The sequence below is a fragment of the Lepisma saccharinum genome, unplaced genomic scaffold (assembly GCF_977018435.1).
Source record: "Lepisma saccharinum unplaced genomic scaffold, izLepSacc3.1 HAP1_SCAFFOLD_969, whole genome shotgun sequence".
NCBI classification, from domain to species: Eukaryota; Metazoa; Arthropoda; class Insecta; order Zygentoma; family Lepismatidae; genus Lepisma; species Lepisma saccharinum.
In genome coordinates this window covers 43,552-61,089 of record NW_028143621.1, presented here as the reverse complement: position 1 = coordinate 61,089, position 17,538 = coordinate 43,552, and the positions used below count along the sequence as shown (strand labels likewise).

The 17,538-nt window shown below is 36.6% G+C and overlaps 1 protein-coding gene across 1 annotated transcript; it reads right to left on the bottom strand.

Moving 5' to 3' along the window:
- Positions 1–658: 658 nt before the first annotated feature.
- On the bottom strand, positions 659–17,091 carry LOC145983453 (ribosome biogenesis protein BRX1 homolog). The gene is made up of 6 exons (XM_083116559.1): positions 16,938–17,091; positions 13,098–13,253; positions 7,468–7,588; positions 5,671–5,795; positions 2,121–2,256; positions 659–828 (listed from the first exon to the last, which is right to left on the bottom strand). Exons 1-6 carry the CDS (start codon positions 17,046–17,048, stop codon positions 659–661), a joined length of 819 nt encoding a protein of 272 aa, XP_082972685.1. The 5' UTR covers positions 17,049–17,091.
- Positions 17,092–17,538: the final 447 nt, after the last annotated feature.

Here is a 17,538-nt window from a genome sequence, read left to right as displayed (position 1 = left end):
GATTCTGTAAATCTGTTGGGGCAAAGAAGCGAATGGTGATCAGAGTTCTGTTGTTAATTTTCCACTCAGAGGGGGGAGGGCAAACTTTCGTTTTGTCCAAATTCTAAGGAAAGCACCATTTAGCAAGAATCGGTTTGGCAACAGTGTGCTTGTTGTCTGATCCTGAGGTAGAAGAATTGGCCCACTGTATCTTTACAGAGAATGTAAAAAGTGCCATTTTCCCTTACTGTCAGTCAAGAAAGGTGGGAAAAATGTAAGTTGTGCCCTGCCTCTCCTCCCTCCACTGAACCATGCCCCTCTTCCCTCCCTCCTCTCGCATGAAAACCTAACATCTGGTAGTTCAGGCTCGTGTGGTGAATGAAACAGCTGTGAAAGCAAGGAAAAGGAGGGAGAAGTCGCATCAACAGAACAGGTTTCTGCCAAATTTTAAGACATCGTCACGGATCGGAAAACATATAACGCAGGAAACGGAAGTTAGCATGAACCTCTGATAACATGATTCCCGTATGCATGTAGAATCATGGAAAATATTTCCCCCACTGAGACTTAAACCAGTAGCTGTAAGGGAAAGTATTTCTTTCCACTTCGCCATTTTCTCAGTTTTCATGTTTACAGAAGAAAATGTTTACTATGTTCATTAAAATCGTATTGATAGGTGTCAATGCTTGGGCGATACACAATAATTCACAATGTTATAATTTTGAAAAACATAATAAAGTAAATGAAACCTTACCCTGGCTGGAGACACATAGGATGGATTTGCCCACAGTGTTTTCCCTCCGAAGCTAGATGCAAATATTTTGATAGGTTGTAGAACAAATCGTGGACCTAAAAGGTAAAGAAATTACATTTAAGAAGGCATTTATAAAGATATGCATTCCAATGGTCACACTATGAATTATACTTTCAATAGAGAAAAAAAAGGTAAAACTTCAGTATGGTCCCAACACCTCTCACTAGTTTCTTTCGTCATATTTAACATCCGTACTTAACTAATCTGCATTACGAAAGATTCTTCAAGGTGGTATTTTGCTTTTTTCATGAAAATAATTTGAATTTTTTACATGAGGAGTAATTATTGTTCTTCCTCTTTTCGCTTTCGACACACAATATGGCAATACAGCTTGACTAGCATGGTAGATCATCATTGGGTATGCAGTGTTCCCAACCTTGTCAACCGAAAAATCTCCACAAACCATTCACGGATAGCCCCAGAAACCGACAAATCACCACGAACCATGCACGCTTAGCTCCACAAACCATTCACGGATAGCTCCACAAACGGCAAGGTTAGGTTAGGTTCGGTTACGTTAGGCAAACATAGTTAAAATTGTCATGTCCTTGCTAAAAACAGCCCGGTTGGAAACACTGACAGGGAGTTACGTCATCAAACATTCACAACATTGGTTCACGTAGGTGCAAGGAAATGAAAGGAATGACAATTGTGCGTCGGAGAGATATTTCTGTTCAATAATACATGATTTCCCGGTGAAATAGATTGCACGATAAAAGAAAATACCTCCACGAACTTCTAAATGCTACAGAAACTATTTCCGTAAGTAGTTTCTTGTGTAAAAATGAAGAAATCCGTTGGGACCATACCGAAGTTTTACCAAAAAAAAAAATATTTAGGATTTGAACTCGAGGCCTGACACACACTGCATAACTAGCTAATTCACAAGTTTAATGTACAAGTTAGCAATTGAAAAGAAAATTAGTGCTCTACTGAGGGCCAATGATCTCTGTTTCTCTGTTCACAAGGTTTCTGATATACTGACAAATGAAGGTTCAAAGTTTGTTGTAAGACCACTTCATGCAGTTAGGTTAAATGAAAATGGACCTAGAGTTTAAGGTGGGATCTGAAAAAAACCGTGTGTGTATCCACCTGGTATCAAACCTGGGTCCTCTTCATTTATGTTGTCCTAAGCCACTGGAGAGGCCCTGATATGGTGACAAATTTATAAAACTTCTATAATTTTAATTATACACAAGGCATATACAAAAAGCACTAAAGTTGATTTAATAGACACACATTGCACACATGACAAGAACAGTAATATTGAATAAAAATAACACACAAATTCATGCCATTTGTAACTGCAAAATGCAATAAGACTCACCTATTTCCACAACAGAGCCATCCTCTTCCATTATTTGATAATTTCTGAACCAGATTCTCTGATCCAGAATAGAGAATGTCATGACATGGTCAATAAAAGGTTGGCTCTTTGGATGATAGTGAGGAGTTGAAAATATCTGCAAAGGAAACACAAAATTTAGCTTCACATATAATACTCAATTTACAAATGACACACACCTTTGCACTTATAAAACTTAACATTCTGATATCTACATAAATGTTCTATTAGATTGATTGATTGATTTTAGTTTATTTTACTTCGCGTTTTGTGCCTCTTGGCTAATTTGCGAAGATGGGGATGAGTGATGAAATGATGAAATTGATGAATGGACATTCACAAACAACCAAGCTCGACCGGGATTCGAACCCGGGACCCTTGGCGTCGCAGCACGATGTGCTAACCACTCGGCCACAGGGTCGGGCAAATGTTCTATTAGAAAGGGAATGTTTATGTTGACAAATAAAGTATAATTTTCAAGTTAAATTTGGGATTTTATTCACCATGTTTAACAACGAAATGGCATTTTATGTACTGCTTTTGATCCCAAAATGTGTGTACCTTTTTGAACTGACATTTTGATATTTTATTCATCATAAATACATATGTGGCTCTAATAATGAGTGTGAACTTGTTAATTTAAAAAATATGGTCATTGAAATTAGATTAATCTTTTTGTATAACCCCATATTTTAGAAATTAGGCTAATGGGATAGGAATTGGTCATTATTAAGTGTATTCCAAAGACCATACTGCGATCTAACATCTTGAAGAAAGATATATATACTGGGTGATTTTTTTAACCTGAATCATTTGAATATCTTGAAAAGAAATCATCCTACAAAAAAATGTTCCAAATAAAAAGTTGATAGTTTGGAGGGGGAAGTTTAGTGGTGCAACAAAAGAACACCCCCTCCCCCTCTTGTAGGTGGGGTGGGGGGCAACTTTGAAATTTCAAATAGAAACCCCTATTTTTTATTACAGATTCGGATTGAACGGAAAAAAATACATAAGTTTTGTCTGAAACATTTTTTCGATTCGTGATAGATGGCGCTATAATCGACAAATTTTCATGAGCTGACATGAGGATCATGGGCCACAGCAGCTAACACATTAATTTCATTTTCTTCTCCAGTAACTGTTCGACGGGTCCTTTGTTTAGGTTTAACACTTCCTTCAGTAGTAAATTGATTGACTGTACGTTGAAACGAAGCGAAAGAACGCGCCCTGTCTGAAACACGCTGAGCATAAACAACGACAGCTTGACAGAGATTCCTTCCAGATTCTCCATACACGAGAACCGTTTCAATTTTCTCTTCTACAGTTAATACATCCATTGATATTAAAAAGTATCAACAGCTTAGTCAAATTAATCGCTTGGACCATTCTTGTGATCTAAAAAGCAATGAAAAACAAACAATGATTTAACAGGAAAAGTCTAAAAAGGAACTGTTTCTTGACATTGTTTTATTTTTTTTATTTTTTTCTGTTGTAGCTTTCTTAAGCATCTTTCACACAACAATAAAAAAAATTAAACAAATATCGAATCTAACTTTTAAATGTTGTAAATAGGCAAATTACCAGCTTAATGAAATCTCAAAGGATTTGTCAAGAATTAGTACAAAGTTGATGCACGAGAACGTTTTATTTTTTGACTTTAAATGAATTGCGAAATGAAATACATTGGTTTTAAAGTGTAAACATTCAAGAAATGAAAATTTTTCGATTATAGTGCCATCTATCACGAATCGAAAAAAATGTTTCAGACAAAACTTATGTATTTTTTTCCGTAAAATCCAAATCTGTAATAAAAAAATAGGGGTTTCTATTTGAAATTTCAAAGTTGCCCCCCGCCCCACCTACAAGAGGGGGAGGGGGTGTTCTTTTGTTGCACCACTAAACTTCCCCCTCCAAACTATCAACTTTTTATTTGGAACATTTTTTTGTAGGATGATTTTTTTTCAAGATATTCAAATGATTCAGGTTAAAAAAATCACCCAGTATATAGTATATATATATATATATATATATTAATGATGAAGGAGACAGTAAACACTTACCACACGAAGAGAAATTATTCTATATTTCGCGATCTGAGTCGCATTTTCAAGTTGAAGGAGAAAGATCGGCGTTACTTAGAGAAGAGGTACAGAATACTGACCGTACCGTCTCTACGATCAGTGTTGCCAGAAACAGTTGATAGATGACGAGAAGTACTTTCACCAGTGTTTCCTGTAAGGTGGATGGGTAATTTTGGGGAGGAGAGGAAAGGATTACTGGTTGGCTAGGTTGAGTCCGGGGGGTATAGTGGCGTGCATGCCCGTTATGTAGGCCCTTTCCCATCGCCTGCGGAAAGATGTGTCAGAGCAGGGGGGGAGGGGGGGGGGGTAAAAGATGGATGATGGCAACATGGAAGCAGTTATTGAAGGTGGTGTTATGGCTGTTGGTGTGGATGGCAACAGTGAAATCGGAGTTTTGGGTGGAGGAACGGTGACTATTAATTCTTAGATTCAAGGGGGTGGAGGTTTCGCCTATGTAGAAGTTGCCGCAGATTTGGCAGATGAGGGTGTAAATGAGGTTGGATGAGTTGCCGGTACCCTTAGGGTGAAGGGTGAACTCGTCTGCCGCTGTGGGGATCAGGAGGGTAGGGGAGGTGATGAACCTGCCCCATCCTCATGCCAACCAGTAACCCTTTCCTCTCCTCCCCAAAATTACCCACCCACCTTACAGTAAACACTGGTGAAAGTACTTCTAGTCATCTATCAACTGTTTCTGGCAACACTGATCGTAGAGACGCTACGGTCAGTATTCTGTGCCTCTTCTCTAAGTAACGCCGATCTTTCTCCTTCAACTTGAAAATACGACTCAGATCACGAAATATAGAATAATTTCTCTTCGTGTGGTAAGTGTTTACAGTCTCCTTCATCATTAATATTTATCCGCCCTATATATATATATATATAATGGATAAAAGCAAGGAGGGCCAAAAGGGCTAAGTAAAAATCAAAGAAGGTAAAAGGAAACACTCACCGGACAGTAGAAAAATTCAAAATTTTCGCTAATTTCATAGCATCATCGGTGTGAGAAGAAATAGACGGAACCGGAAGTTGGTTCCGTCTATTTCTTCTCACACCGATGATGGTATGAAATTAGCGAAAATTTTGAATTTTTCTACTGTCCGGTGAGTGTTTCCTTTTACCTTCTTTGATTTATATATATATATTGCCGAACATTGACAAAAATAAAACCACACATTGAAAATTAACTTAGCAGAATTTGACTTTTGAAATATAATAGCAAAAAAAAAAAAAAAAAAAAAGGCCAAATGTGAACGTCACCTCGCATTCACAAGGAAGTTTCCAGTTCCTGTGTTGCTTTTGACTTACTTAGTTCCTATTGATTTCCAAGGTTCATTGACTATGTATCTGGATGTAAGATCTACCACACAGATACCACAAACTTTGACATGGTGAACAGCGTTTTCCTCACACCATGAAAATGTTTCCATTATATAAGACGAGCAATTAATTACCTGAACAAAAAGTTCCTTAATAAGTTTATAATGTGGTTCTGCTTCGAAGTTTGGATCAAAGGACAACAATGGTCTCGAACCTTTCAAACAATTCCCTGATAAGTTAAGCTGTTCCATCGTATGAACTGGAAAACAGAAATAAATAAAAAATTAACACTAGATCATTTTGTTACAAAATATACAACATGAACACCTTTCAATTCTGCCATGTGTACAGAGGGTTGCCTTAATTATTACCCAGCAAATTGTCCATGATTTTTCTATTACGTTGTGGACGCTTTTAAGGAATATACTTGCATTAATGTTGGTACAGAGGTTGTTTATTGCTTCTTCGACATTTGGTTTTAATTTTTGAATTTGAGATTTCTTACCTGATGGTAAGAGACCTGTAGGAAGGCCAAGACGAAGATGGAGGGACAACCTTGACATGGACCTAAGGGAAATTGGTAGGGATGGAAAAGAGTATATAGATCTTACTCAAGATAGGGAAAGATGGAAGGCCTGTGTTGCTGCGGCCATGAACCTTCGGGTTTAAGAAGGCTAGAGAGTGAGTTAGTTAGTTAGAGATTTCGTGAAGCAAAATGAATGAACATGATGATGGATGATTTGTTTGGTTATATTTGTGCGATAGGCGATATCCACCCCTGAAATATACTCTTCATAAAATTACATTTAAAACTGCATTGGTAAAATTTTATATCAATGTACAGTAAAATCCCGATTTTACATTACATCACACATTCAAACTTTGTGGTTCCAATAAAGCAGAGTTTTACAAATTTCTGGTAGTATTGAGCTGATTCAGATGCATAGGTATTGACTGATAGCAGCTGTTATCAGTTGGAATTATTTACCAAAACTTTTCCTGTTTTGATAGCTAGTTTAAAATGTGCCACGTAACACTTTCGCAGAACCTATGTATCCTGGAAGTTATGCTTCCATTGATTTTGTACCAATATCAGTGGCAAAACTATTTTGTGATTACAAAACAGGTATCTTTATACTATGATGTAATTTTTCTATATTTTACACCAAAACTGTGGTAAATTCATGCTTAAAATCGGAGTAGAATACTCTTTCACTAATAGGGTCAGTGGTAGCATTGTCCCTTGTAATCAAGGTGTCCCTGGCTCGATACCCGGTGGAGGCACATAGTGGTCCGTTCCCACTTTAAACTGTCCAGTCCAGCCTCAATTAGCCTTTCTGTGCATAACATGGACTTAAATCTCAATATCAATCATTCACTAATATTAACGAATATTTTGAACACCTTTTAATTGTTACAATTTTCAAGCATTGGGATCGATATTGGTGGTAAATGGTAGGAGAATCGCTATCAGCTCAGTCCTAATTTTAAATTTTCTTTTTACCTCAGTACCCTGAAAAATATGAAATTCAGGTACAGTCAACAGCAAAGATAATAGTAGGCAAATTGTCCACCACTATTTTCATTACTTTCTTATTCTACATCCTGTGTTGTTTTAAGGAATGAAACCATGTTGATTCGAAGCAGGCATTGTTATCTGCTTATTGACATCATTATTTCAATTCATTGTAATCACATTGTGTAATACAGACCAAATTAAAATATTGGTGGACAATTCGTCTACTGTTTCTTTCGACGTTGGGTGTACCACCATAATGTTACCATACATACAAATATAAATCTTTTATGAAACAACAGGAATATATCCACAATTTCCAATTTGAAGGAGGATAGGGGAGAAGATTGTAAGGTTTCATCTGGTGAAATGTAACGGTTCATTGGAACAGTGTGGATGTTGATGAAGTACTTACCATTTTCAACAAGAAATTTTGCAGATGGTCCATCTGGAATGTTGGAAAACCACGCATACAGATCTCTATGCTTAACACTCTCAAAGAAGACACACTTATTGCAATGTCTCATTTCACACATCTGGAAAACATCAACATTCAATGGTTAATGAACAAAACAGGACATGCCCAATTGGAAGTACACGTTAAAAACTTAATAAAACTCATGGACATTGACAATATCAAATGTCTTACAGGGTGAAAATTTTGTATAAAGTCCTCCCCTATGCTGATAGGTTAGTTAGGATTATTGGCAGATTTAGTGGGAGGGGCACATCCCAAAAGGAATGAATAAATATTATAAAAAGTATTGATGGCATTATGTTAAAAAGACCAAACAATAAATACTCTAGCAATCCTTTTCCAGATAGTAGCAGAATACAGCAAAGTTGAGCACAAATACATAAATTGGGACCTGCTGGAAATAAAGCAATAACATTAACTGGACAGAAAGCAAGAGCATTCTACGTCAAATCATTTCAAAATAACAGTTTTGCCTGAGGAAATGAATTCTCACAAGCTCATACCCAGTGAACGGATTTACATGTAGTAAAAATTGTAAGTGTATAATAAAGAAATTCATATGTGTTTCATAGATTTGGAAAAGGCATTTGACAGGGTACCTTGGATTAAATTATGGGAAGTGCTGCAAAGAAGAAAAGTGAATGATAACCTGATCGCTAGCATACAGAGCTTTTACAATAACTGTTGTAACTACATCCGTACAAGTAACATAAAATCTGATGAATTTTATACATCAACTGGAGTAAGACAAGGCTGCATTTTAAGTCCACTTCTGTTCATAATTTTAATTGATGAAATTACAAAAATTTGCAAAAGAAAGATCAAACCCTTTACTGTTGGGAATTGGCTCATGAGACCTGTACAAATATCAGAACTAGCTTTTGCAGACGATCTCGTTTTATTTGCTAAAACTGAAAAGGACTTACAATATAATTTAGATGTATGGAACAGAGAACTATAAAAGGTAAATATGAGAATTAACACCAGTAAAACAAAAACAATGATAATAAGTAGAGAACATAGAACTCATACCATTAAGATAGAAGGCGAGAGATTAGAACAAGTAACAAAGTTCAAGTATTTAGGGTCTATAATAAGCAGCAGTGGGAAAATAGATGAAGAAGTAAATAATAGAATTGCTGCAGCAGGAAGATTATATCATGCTCTAAATAGAAACTTCATAAATAAAAAGGAAATTACGAAGAAAACAAAGTTGACAGTTTACAAAACAACGTATGCACCTACACTAATTTACGGGTGTGAATCATGGCCACTAACAACTAATTATTCTAGCAAACTTCAAGCAACTGAAATGAGATACCTAAGAAGAATAGAAGGAAAAACAAAACGAGATAGAGTAAGGAATCAGACAATTCGAATGAGCCTTAAGACCCAACCTTTACAACAACAAATAGAAGCGTCGCAGTTGAGGTGGTTTGGTCATGTTCACAGAATGAGTGAAGAAAGGATACCTAAAAAGATATGGCAAGCTAAAGTAGATGGAAAGAGACCAAAGGGAAGACCAAGGCAGACCTGGGACGGCTGGATGGAAGAAGTTTTGAGGAGAAGAGGATTGGATACCAACAGGGCAAAAATGTTAGCCAGGGACCGAGAAGGATGGAGAGCTCTTTGCAAAACCTCTACACCTGACGGTAGAAGAGGATCGACTAAGTAAGTAAGTAAGTAAAAATTGTAAGGTATGTGAATATATATTTTAGGGGTGAGTCGATACCAATGTATTGGTTGGAATTCATTTACCGATACTTTTCCGGCATTTTAGTCTTTCACAGGGGCCCCCAAAAGTCTAATTATCCTGGAAATTATGCAAAATTCAAATTTTCTTTTAATTTTGCAACAATTTTGCACTAAAAACTGTATTTTGTGATTACATAACATCTATTTTGATATTCTGAAATAATTCTTGAACATTCTGAAGCAAATTTCTTGATAAATATAATTGGAGAAGAATATTTACACACCAATGGTGATCAATATTTTGAACAAATTTTTATCATTGCAATTTTCAAGTATCAGTATTGGCTCAGCTCTAATATATTTAGTTCTTTTAATCAAAATATTAAATTAAATATGGACCTACAATTGTCAAAAATGGCAATTTTCCTTAAGCAAGCTGCTCACCTAGCTCAATAAAATATACGAGGGTTGCTGGAAAAGTTTCTGCAAACTAGCACCAACAGTGGTGCTAGTGTTCAGCTATTATAAAAATCGGAAGAATATACCTTTTTTATGTTTAAATTATTTTTGTTTGTTTAAGACTTTTCATTTATTTTCCACAGCAGTTTCGTGTGAGATGTGGAAATTTCTTGTGAACACTTTCGGGCAATGATTTTTTATAATTTCAAATGTAGTTTAACACCGAAACAATGTATCGAGCAACTTCATTTGGTTTTTGGGGATGAAGCACCATCCAATAGGACTGTGTACAATTGGTTTTCACAATTCCAGCGTGATCACACATTTCTCAGTGATGAATTTCGTGAAGGTCGTCCATCCACGTCTGTTGTTGCCAGTAATGTTGATGCTGCACATGAAATGATTGAGAGAGATCAGCATGTGACATACCGTGAGATTCAGGCGTCCTTGAACATTCACATGAAAGCACTACATACGATTTTGCATGGTCATCTGAACGTATCAAAACTTTCAAGCCGTTGGATCCCACACAACTTGACCGAAGCTCAAAAACAGGCTCGTGTAAATTGGTGTAAAGAAATGCTCAAAAAATTCAAACAAGGAAATTCAAATTTGGTATACTACTTCGTTACAGGGGACGAAACTTAGATCTATTCAAACGAACCCGAAACTAAACAGCAATCTACTGTTTGGGGGTTTTAAAGTGAGCTGAAACCAACAAAAGTTGTTCGTTCGAGGAGTGCTGCCAAGTAAATGATTGCTTGTTTTTTCCGTTATAAAGGACATGTGGCAACAATAGCTTTAGAAGTTCGAAGGACTGTAAATGCTGAGTGGTATACAACAATTTGTTTGCCAGAGGTCATCAATGAATTGCATAAAACAAACCCAAATTGTCGCATTATTCTTCACCACGACAACGCCAGTTCCCACTCAGCACACCAAACTGTTGATTTTTTGTCCAGTAAAAATGTTGAATTAATGACTCATTGTTCGTACTCACCTGATTTATAACCTAACGACTTCCTTTTGTTCCCACACATGAAAAATAAGATGCGTGGTGAGCGATTTGTGTCACCTGAAGCAGCTGTTGGTGCATTCCGAACAGCGGTTTCTGAGCTATCAGCTTCAGAGTGGAAAATATGCTTTCAAATATGGTTTGAGTGTATGCAAAAGTGTATTGATCTTAAGGGTGAATACTTTGAAAAATAATAAAGCCATTCCCAGAATTTCACATGTCATTTTTCATATTGATTGCAGAAACTTTTCCAGCAGCCCTCGTATTAAGCTTATGTGACATTAACTGTAATGCAAAATCCAAACACAAAAAATGGAATACATAACTTACTTTTGAGTAGTGAATCGTGAATCTCCTATTGTTCCTAAAGACTTGTTTATATTGACATGAAGCAATGCGAGTATATAAGCAATTGATTTTTTATGTGAAATCTTGAGCTTGCATTCTTTGTCTTTGACAAGAATATTAAAATAACAGATGTATTGTCTATTCTCGAAGATTTAAAAATAAAGAGTACAAAACGAACAAAATACAGATGAACTGTAAACCTTGATGCTTAACACAAGGAAACAAAATGGAATATATGCCGGAAAAGGTTTGTAAAATATGGCATTATATGTTAAAAAGAAGAAAAAATGTGCTAAAAGCTAATAAAGAATACAGGGTAATTTAAAATGAATGGTGTAACTTTACACAGTTATTATGCTGTTATTATTTATGGTAGAAAAAAAGACAAGGCATCAAAATGAAGAAAAACTGTGGAAGTTTTACTCACATTACAAAGATTCAACATGGGAAACACATGTAATGTGGTAAACGTTCAAACGATAATCAAGTACATGCTATGCATGAGACAGGAAGTCATTGTCCATGGTTTTGAAGACACTAACATTTTACAGTTGTAACTTTGGTAAATCTTTCGGAAGGGTAAAACATGTGCATTACTGCCAAAACGCATGTGGAAATGTCTCTGTACCATTGTGAGTGAATGAGTTCTTGATAGCTCCAACACACAATACACCTTCTACTAGTCACTAGCCATTTTGCAACACTGGCGATCCTAGTAGAACAGCGGAAAAGCAGCATAAGCCCAGTTAGTGAGAAGAAAACTTCCTGAGTTTTTCTTTATATTGAGGCCATGTTTGATTTTCTATCATAAATAGTTACATCATAATAACTGTGCAAAGTTGCAACATTCATTTTGAATTACCCTGTACATGGATAATAAAAACAGCATTTTTGGAGATTACATACCACAATTCGCAAAGAAAATACTCCCTCTGTCCAATAATTATAGTCCAGTATGCCAAAATGGTGACTTTTTATTTATGTTCTTTTGGATACTTGATCGGCAAATTTGTACTGATCCTTGAGTAATAATGTTGTATGACTCATTCCCGTGTTTAATTTTCTTCTTCTGTGTACACCAATGTCACAGTTTGCCTATCGGACAAATATTATGAGACAACAAACAAAAGTGTACCGGACAATAATTATGGGACAGAGGGAGTACATAACAACATTAATTTTAGCATTCTATGAAGATATGTATTTACATATAAATCTGTTCCCTGCTTATATTCTTCTGTAATCATTGTTACTAGAAAAACTTATAACTACTACTAATTTACAACATCTACTAGTGCTATTATTTTATAATCAAACAGCTCTGGGTTCATTTCTTGATGGAGTTACATACAGTGGATTGCATACCACAATGAAGGTCCAGTCCCGATTACTTTATCTGACCACAAATTGTGCCTAAACAAAGCTTTGTAATTGTAAAAAAATTCTAGATGCACCTATGGTTGGGACAGGACCAACAGTTTTAAGCGGGAATGATTCTCTATGCATTGCATCTTCATCAGCCCAGTCTAGTTGGCTGCACTTTTTGACACTCTGTGCAGTGCAGGTGTATCCAGTGTCAGGGTGGTGCAAGGAAATGACATTCAACCAACTAGACGGAATGCGGTGTTGAAGTTCAGAAGAATAAACAAATGTCTGTCTGCTGCTTTAAACGGTCATTTGATTAGTTAGGACACACCACGTGACCATACACCACACTTGTACCGGTCCGGAAGGTAGTGCAGACACCAAATACACTACTTGACTCCAAATCAACGAACTAGATGACTCCATGTAGCACCATGCAACCAACTAGACGGAGCTATCAGGAACTCTTGATGCAAGACAACAGTATTAGACATACATCATCAAGAGAGCCCATTTCAGACAAGATACATGTAAACCAACCTTAGGAAACTACAACATGGATGTTTAGAAAATTGAGTAGATACAAAATTTATATATGACACGTACATGCAGACAAATACAAATTTTGCATTCTGAGGTTTGTTTACTCCACTCAAGTTCTACTGTGCTATTTAATTATCTTTACCTCATTAATGACTGTGATAGCACGATTTTTCTCCATTTTATTCTCAGACTTTGAGTGGGGAAGCAAGGTCCTTAAGTTGAACATTAAATGCCTATCTTGAAATGTTATTCCTCTCACGGCAAAAATCAGAACACGCTGCCTGTTGATCCATTTTGCCTAAAAAGAAACACAGTTTATATACTTAGGATAAAGATTCACTGATAACATGCATTTGTAATCAGTCAAAAATTCCAAATAGCTACTGCTGTACTGGTAGCTAAGATTAAACCAACATATATTGCAATGATGTAATGATGGGTGGCTTAAGCGCTGGTCGATCTGGGGGAGTGCCACCCATAGAGGGTGCCCCCTTGAGTAGCGCCACAACCTTATTTCTAATTACATAGGCATGGCTATTTCTTTTTAATACAGTTGGATTTGTGTAGACAATAATTAATTGATGTTACCACTGCATAAAATAATAAGTAAATTGCAAAATCATGTAGTACATACCTACAATAATAAGTTCCTTAGCGGTAACACTAAAGTATTTAAAAAAACAAGGCTATTATCTTTCATTATTAAAACTAGGGGTAGAAAACCACAGGGCACCTGAATTTTCAAATGCAGTGCTACAAAAATATATATTTTTGATATATCAAGTTCACTTGTGGAAATTTTCATTACTTAAAAAAAAAAAAAAAGTATATATATTTTTTTTAATGTTTGAGTGTTTTCTGTATCACGAGTATCGTTATATCAGAATAATGAAAATGCCATTATAAATTTTTGAACTGTTGCGAGCCATATTTTAAAATCTATGGTGTATGGTAGAATAGGCTATATATACAGGGTGTTTCCGGGCTGATGATACAAACTTTCAAGGATGATGGAGAATGGCACATGTATTGATTTGAGATAAGGAACCCTGGTCCGGAAGCGACTTAGTCGAAAGTTATAAGTGAAAATCGGTATATGAAGATGTAATACTTTTATTACCTGCACAAGTTTCACAAGTTCCTACATTCACAACAGTTGTTCAAAATAGCATCCCCCAGCTTAACTGCAGGCAGGACATCATCGCACAAAGTTTTGTCCAGACTGAAGAGGATCTCCTGGCAAGAATTCTTGCTGAATGTGACATTGTTCGAAAGACCCTGAGGTTGTTCCAATGGGTATGCCAGTACTTTGTGCGAGGGTAAATGTTTACTATCCTTCGGACACCTGTGGGGCTATGCGTCAATGGTTCGTGGGGCTATGCGAAAATGGTGTGTGGGGCTACGAATATTTTTTTCGAAACCAATTTTTAAGTGTAACCTATGCGTGGCCCTACCTAACCTAACCTTACCGGAAATGGTTCGTGGGGCTATGTACGAAATCTGTCCGAAGGATAGTAAACAAGTGCCAAAAAAAATAAAAATCATTTGCTAACTTACGCTGTAGTGCAATTTTAACTTAGAATTTTCAAAATTTCGTACATACAAACTTAAAAGACGGCAATATTACAGCAAAAGATCATAGTCGCCAGGCTGAAATTTCTATTATTTTTACGCTGGACGAAACTTTGATGTGTTGGATTGATTGATGTAGTTTGTTTTACTTTGGGTAACACTTTACTATACCGGAGACGGATTTCTTCAAATTTACAGGAGAAAGTACTTACGCAAATCATTTTCTGTAGCATTTTCGATGTTCGGGAATGTAGTTTTTATCCATTTTAATACGAATGCATGTGGTTTTCTACGAAAATCTATTTCCGATGCGCAATTGCTGCTGCCGTCATTTGCTTTCTGCACGAGATCACAATACGCTCTCGTATTGTCCGTATATGCTAAATTGAACGAAAGGAGTGCTAGTGGAACCTAACCTAACAGGCCTAACCTAAACTAGTAGGCATACCTCGTCCCCGTGATGGTTCGTGGGGCTATCGTGAATTTTTGGGGTACTATTATCGTATGAGGGAAACACCTACGAATCATATATTTCGGACTTCTTTACATTGCTAATGTGTTATTTTCGAATGTGGAACATTTCCTAAAGTGAAATAATGCATATCAATGTCTATTTCTTAGATTACTGTTACTTGTTGTTTCGAATCTGTAACACATTATGGCCATGATAGCATACTGGTTTAGGGGGTGTTCTGAGAGTGTTTTGTCGATTTATGCAGTGTTGCAACCTTGTTCACCGGAAAATATCTACTTTCGTGCCCGGATTTGAAATTATGCTAATACGTCGCAAACCATTGACGTTAGCCTCACAAACCATTCACGTTAGCCCCAAAAACCATTCACGTTAGCCCCAAAAACCATTTTCCGTAAGGTTAGGCAAGCATTGTTAAAAAAAGAATTAAAAATACTCGACCACGGATTTGAAATTATACTAATAGGTCGCAAACCATTGACATTAGCCCCAAAAACCATTTTCCGTAAGGTTAGGTTATGTTAGGCAAGCATAGTAAAAAAAAAAAAAAGGCATGAGTTTACAATACCGGACCACTCTCCAATTTCTATAAAATTTCGCCTACTTACTAATTTCGGTGTCCTGATGATGTAACTGTAGTTCATATTTGGCGGTCGTTTGTTAAAATTGTACATTTACGTCTAGAAATTGTAAAATAACCTTGCGATTTACCACGCTGATTGTCCCTACACAGCAATTCGGAACCATCTTTCTTTCGCAATTCGTTAATGGTCTTCCTTTATGCACAACAATCTTGCTGACATAAGACGAGGAATGCCTACGAGGTTAGGTTAGGCCTGTTAGGTTAGGTTCCATTAGCATAAATACAAAGAAAAATTAATATTTTAGCTACGAGAACTATACCTTGTCTTGCCTGTTGATTTCTTCATGTTGGGAAAATGGCATCTTCCGTGGAGCTATTGTTCTTATGGTAGGGTTACGTTACGTTAAGAAAACATAGTTTATTTAATTTTTTCTCGATTTCCATACTTGACCGACAATTATTACATGCAGATTCGTGTTTAGGAGTTCACAATTAGTGAGTAGGCGACATTTCATAGAAATTGGAGAGTGGTCCGGTATTGTAAACTCGTTCCAAAAAAAAAATACTTGACACGTCATGTTCTAGTGAAAACGCGGAGAGGCTGAAACACTGGCTACCGGGTTGCATCATCTTAACACACGGAACATTGCACTCTTGTGCAGAAAGCAAATGGCGGGAGCAGAAACAGCGGTTTCGCAGAAAACAACATGCATTCACATTAAAATGGATCAAATCTACATTCAGGAACTTCCACAACGCTAAAGAAAATGTTTTCCGTAAGTACTTTCTCCTGTAAATTTGAAGGAATCCGTTTCCCTCATACGATAATGTTACCATTTTTGGGCTAATGTCAATGGTTTTTGGGGCTACCCGTGGATGGTTTGTGGGAAATAAGGAACAACGGTAAGTACTCGTTAATGTAAGAAATAGACATTATTTTCGTTAGAACTTCATTATTTCACCTAAAGAAATGTTCCGCAATGCAGAATAGTACGTTAGCAATGTAAAAAATTGCGAAATAAATCATTGATAGGTGTCTCCGGTATAGCAAAGTAGTACCTTACTTTGCTTTCTGGCACTTTTGGCTAATCGCAAAATGAGGATGAAACTGATGAAGGGGCACTCTGAAGGAACACTGATGACCAGGCCGGGATTCGAACCGGGACCCCAGGAGTCGCACAGCTCTGTCACGGAGATCGGTAATCGGGATTGACGTGTTCGAGTTACGTCATACCTAAGTTCTAATAGTTGCTTTCACAATAAAAAAAAAATATGTATAGGACAGAGTTCTGAAAAATGAGAGGGAAGATGCCCAAGTACACAGGCAGAAAGAGGAAATAAAATGTATTTCTTACCCGTTTGGGAGGGGGATCATCTGATCTTCTTGCTGTTGGTGGTAATTTTTTCGCCTCCTCCTCACTATCAGTTTCACTATCTGCGAGTTGCCGTTTCTTTGCTTTTCCCATTACAAAAATTTAAACACACACGTGCACTATCGACACCACACTTTTTTTTATCGATGCGATGCAGTGCTAGGGAGGTTTCTCTTGGTTGCCCCACACCGTCGAATACAGGGAAAAAGAGAAATAATAAACTTTCATTTCGAAAGAGATTGAACATAGCCTACTAACTTTATCGCTACTGACACGAATAAAATAACATGTAACATACTTTAGCGAAACTTATATAGTAGCCGTTAAAATGTAACTTATTGTGTTGCGTGGGACTATTTGTAACACCTTGCTGAAGCCATTTTGATGACGTCATTACAGACTAATTTATGTTCTCAGGCGTTTCATATTCAGGAGTGAATGTAATATCAGCATCTCCTAAGGGGCATCCAGAATGGAAATATTCTACCACAACATCCTTACTTTTCCAACCTCATTATACTACATTCTTATATTTATTTGATTTCCTATCCTAGCATATTTTATACGAAGAACTTAGCCACAC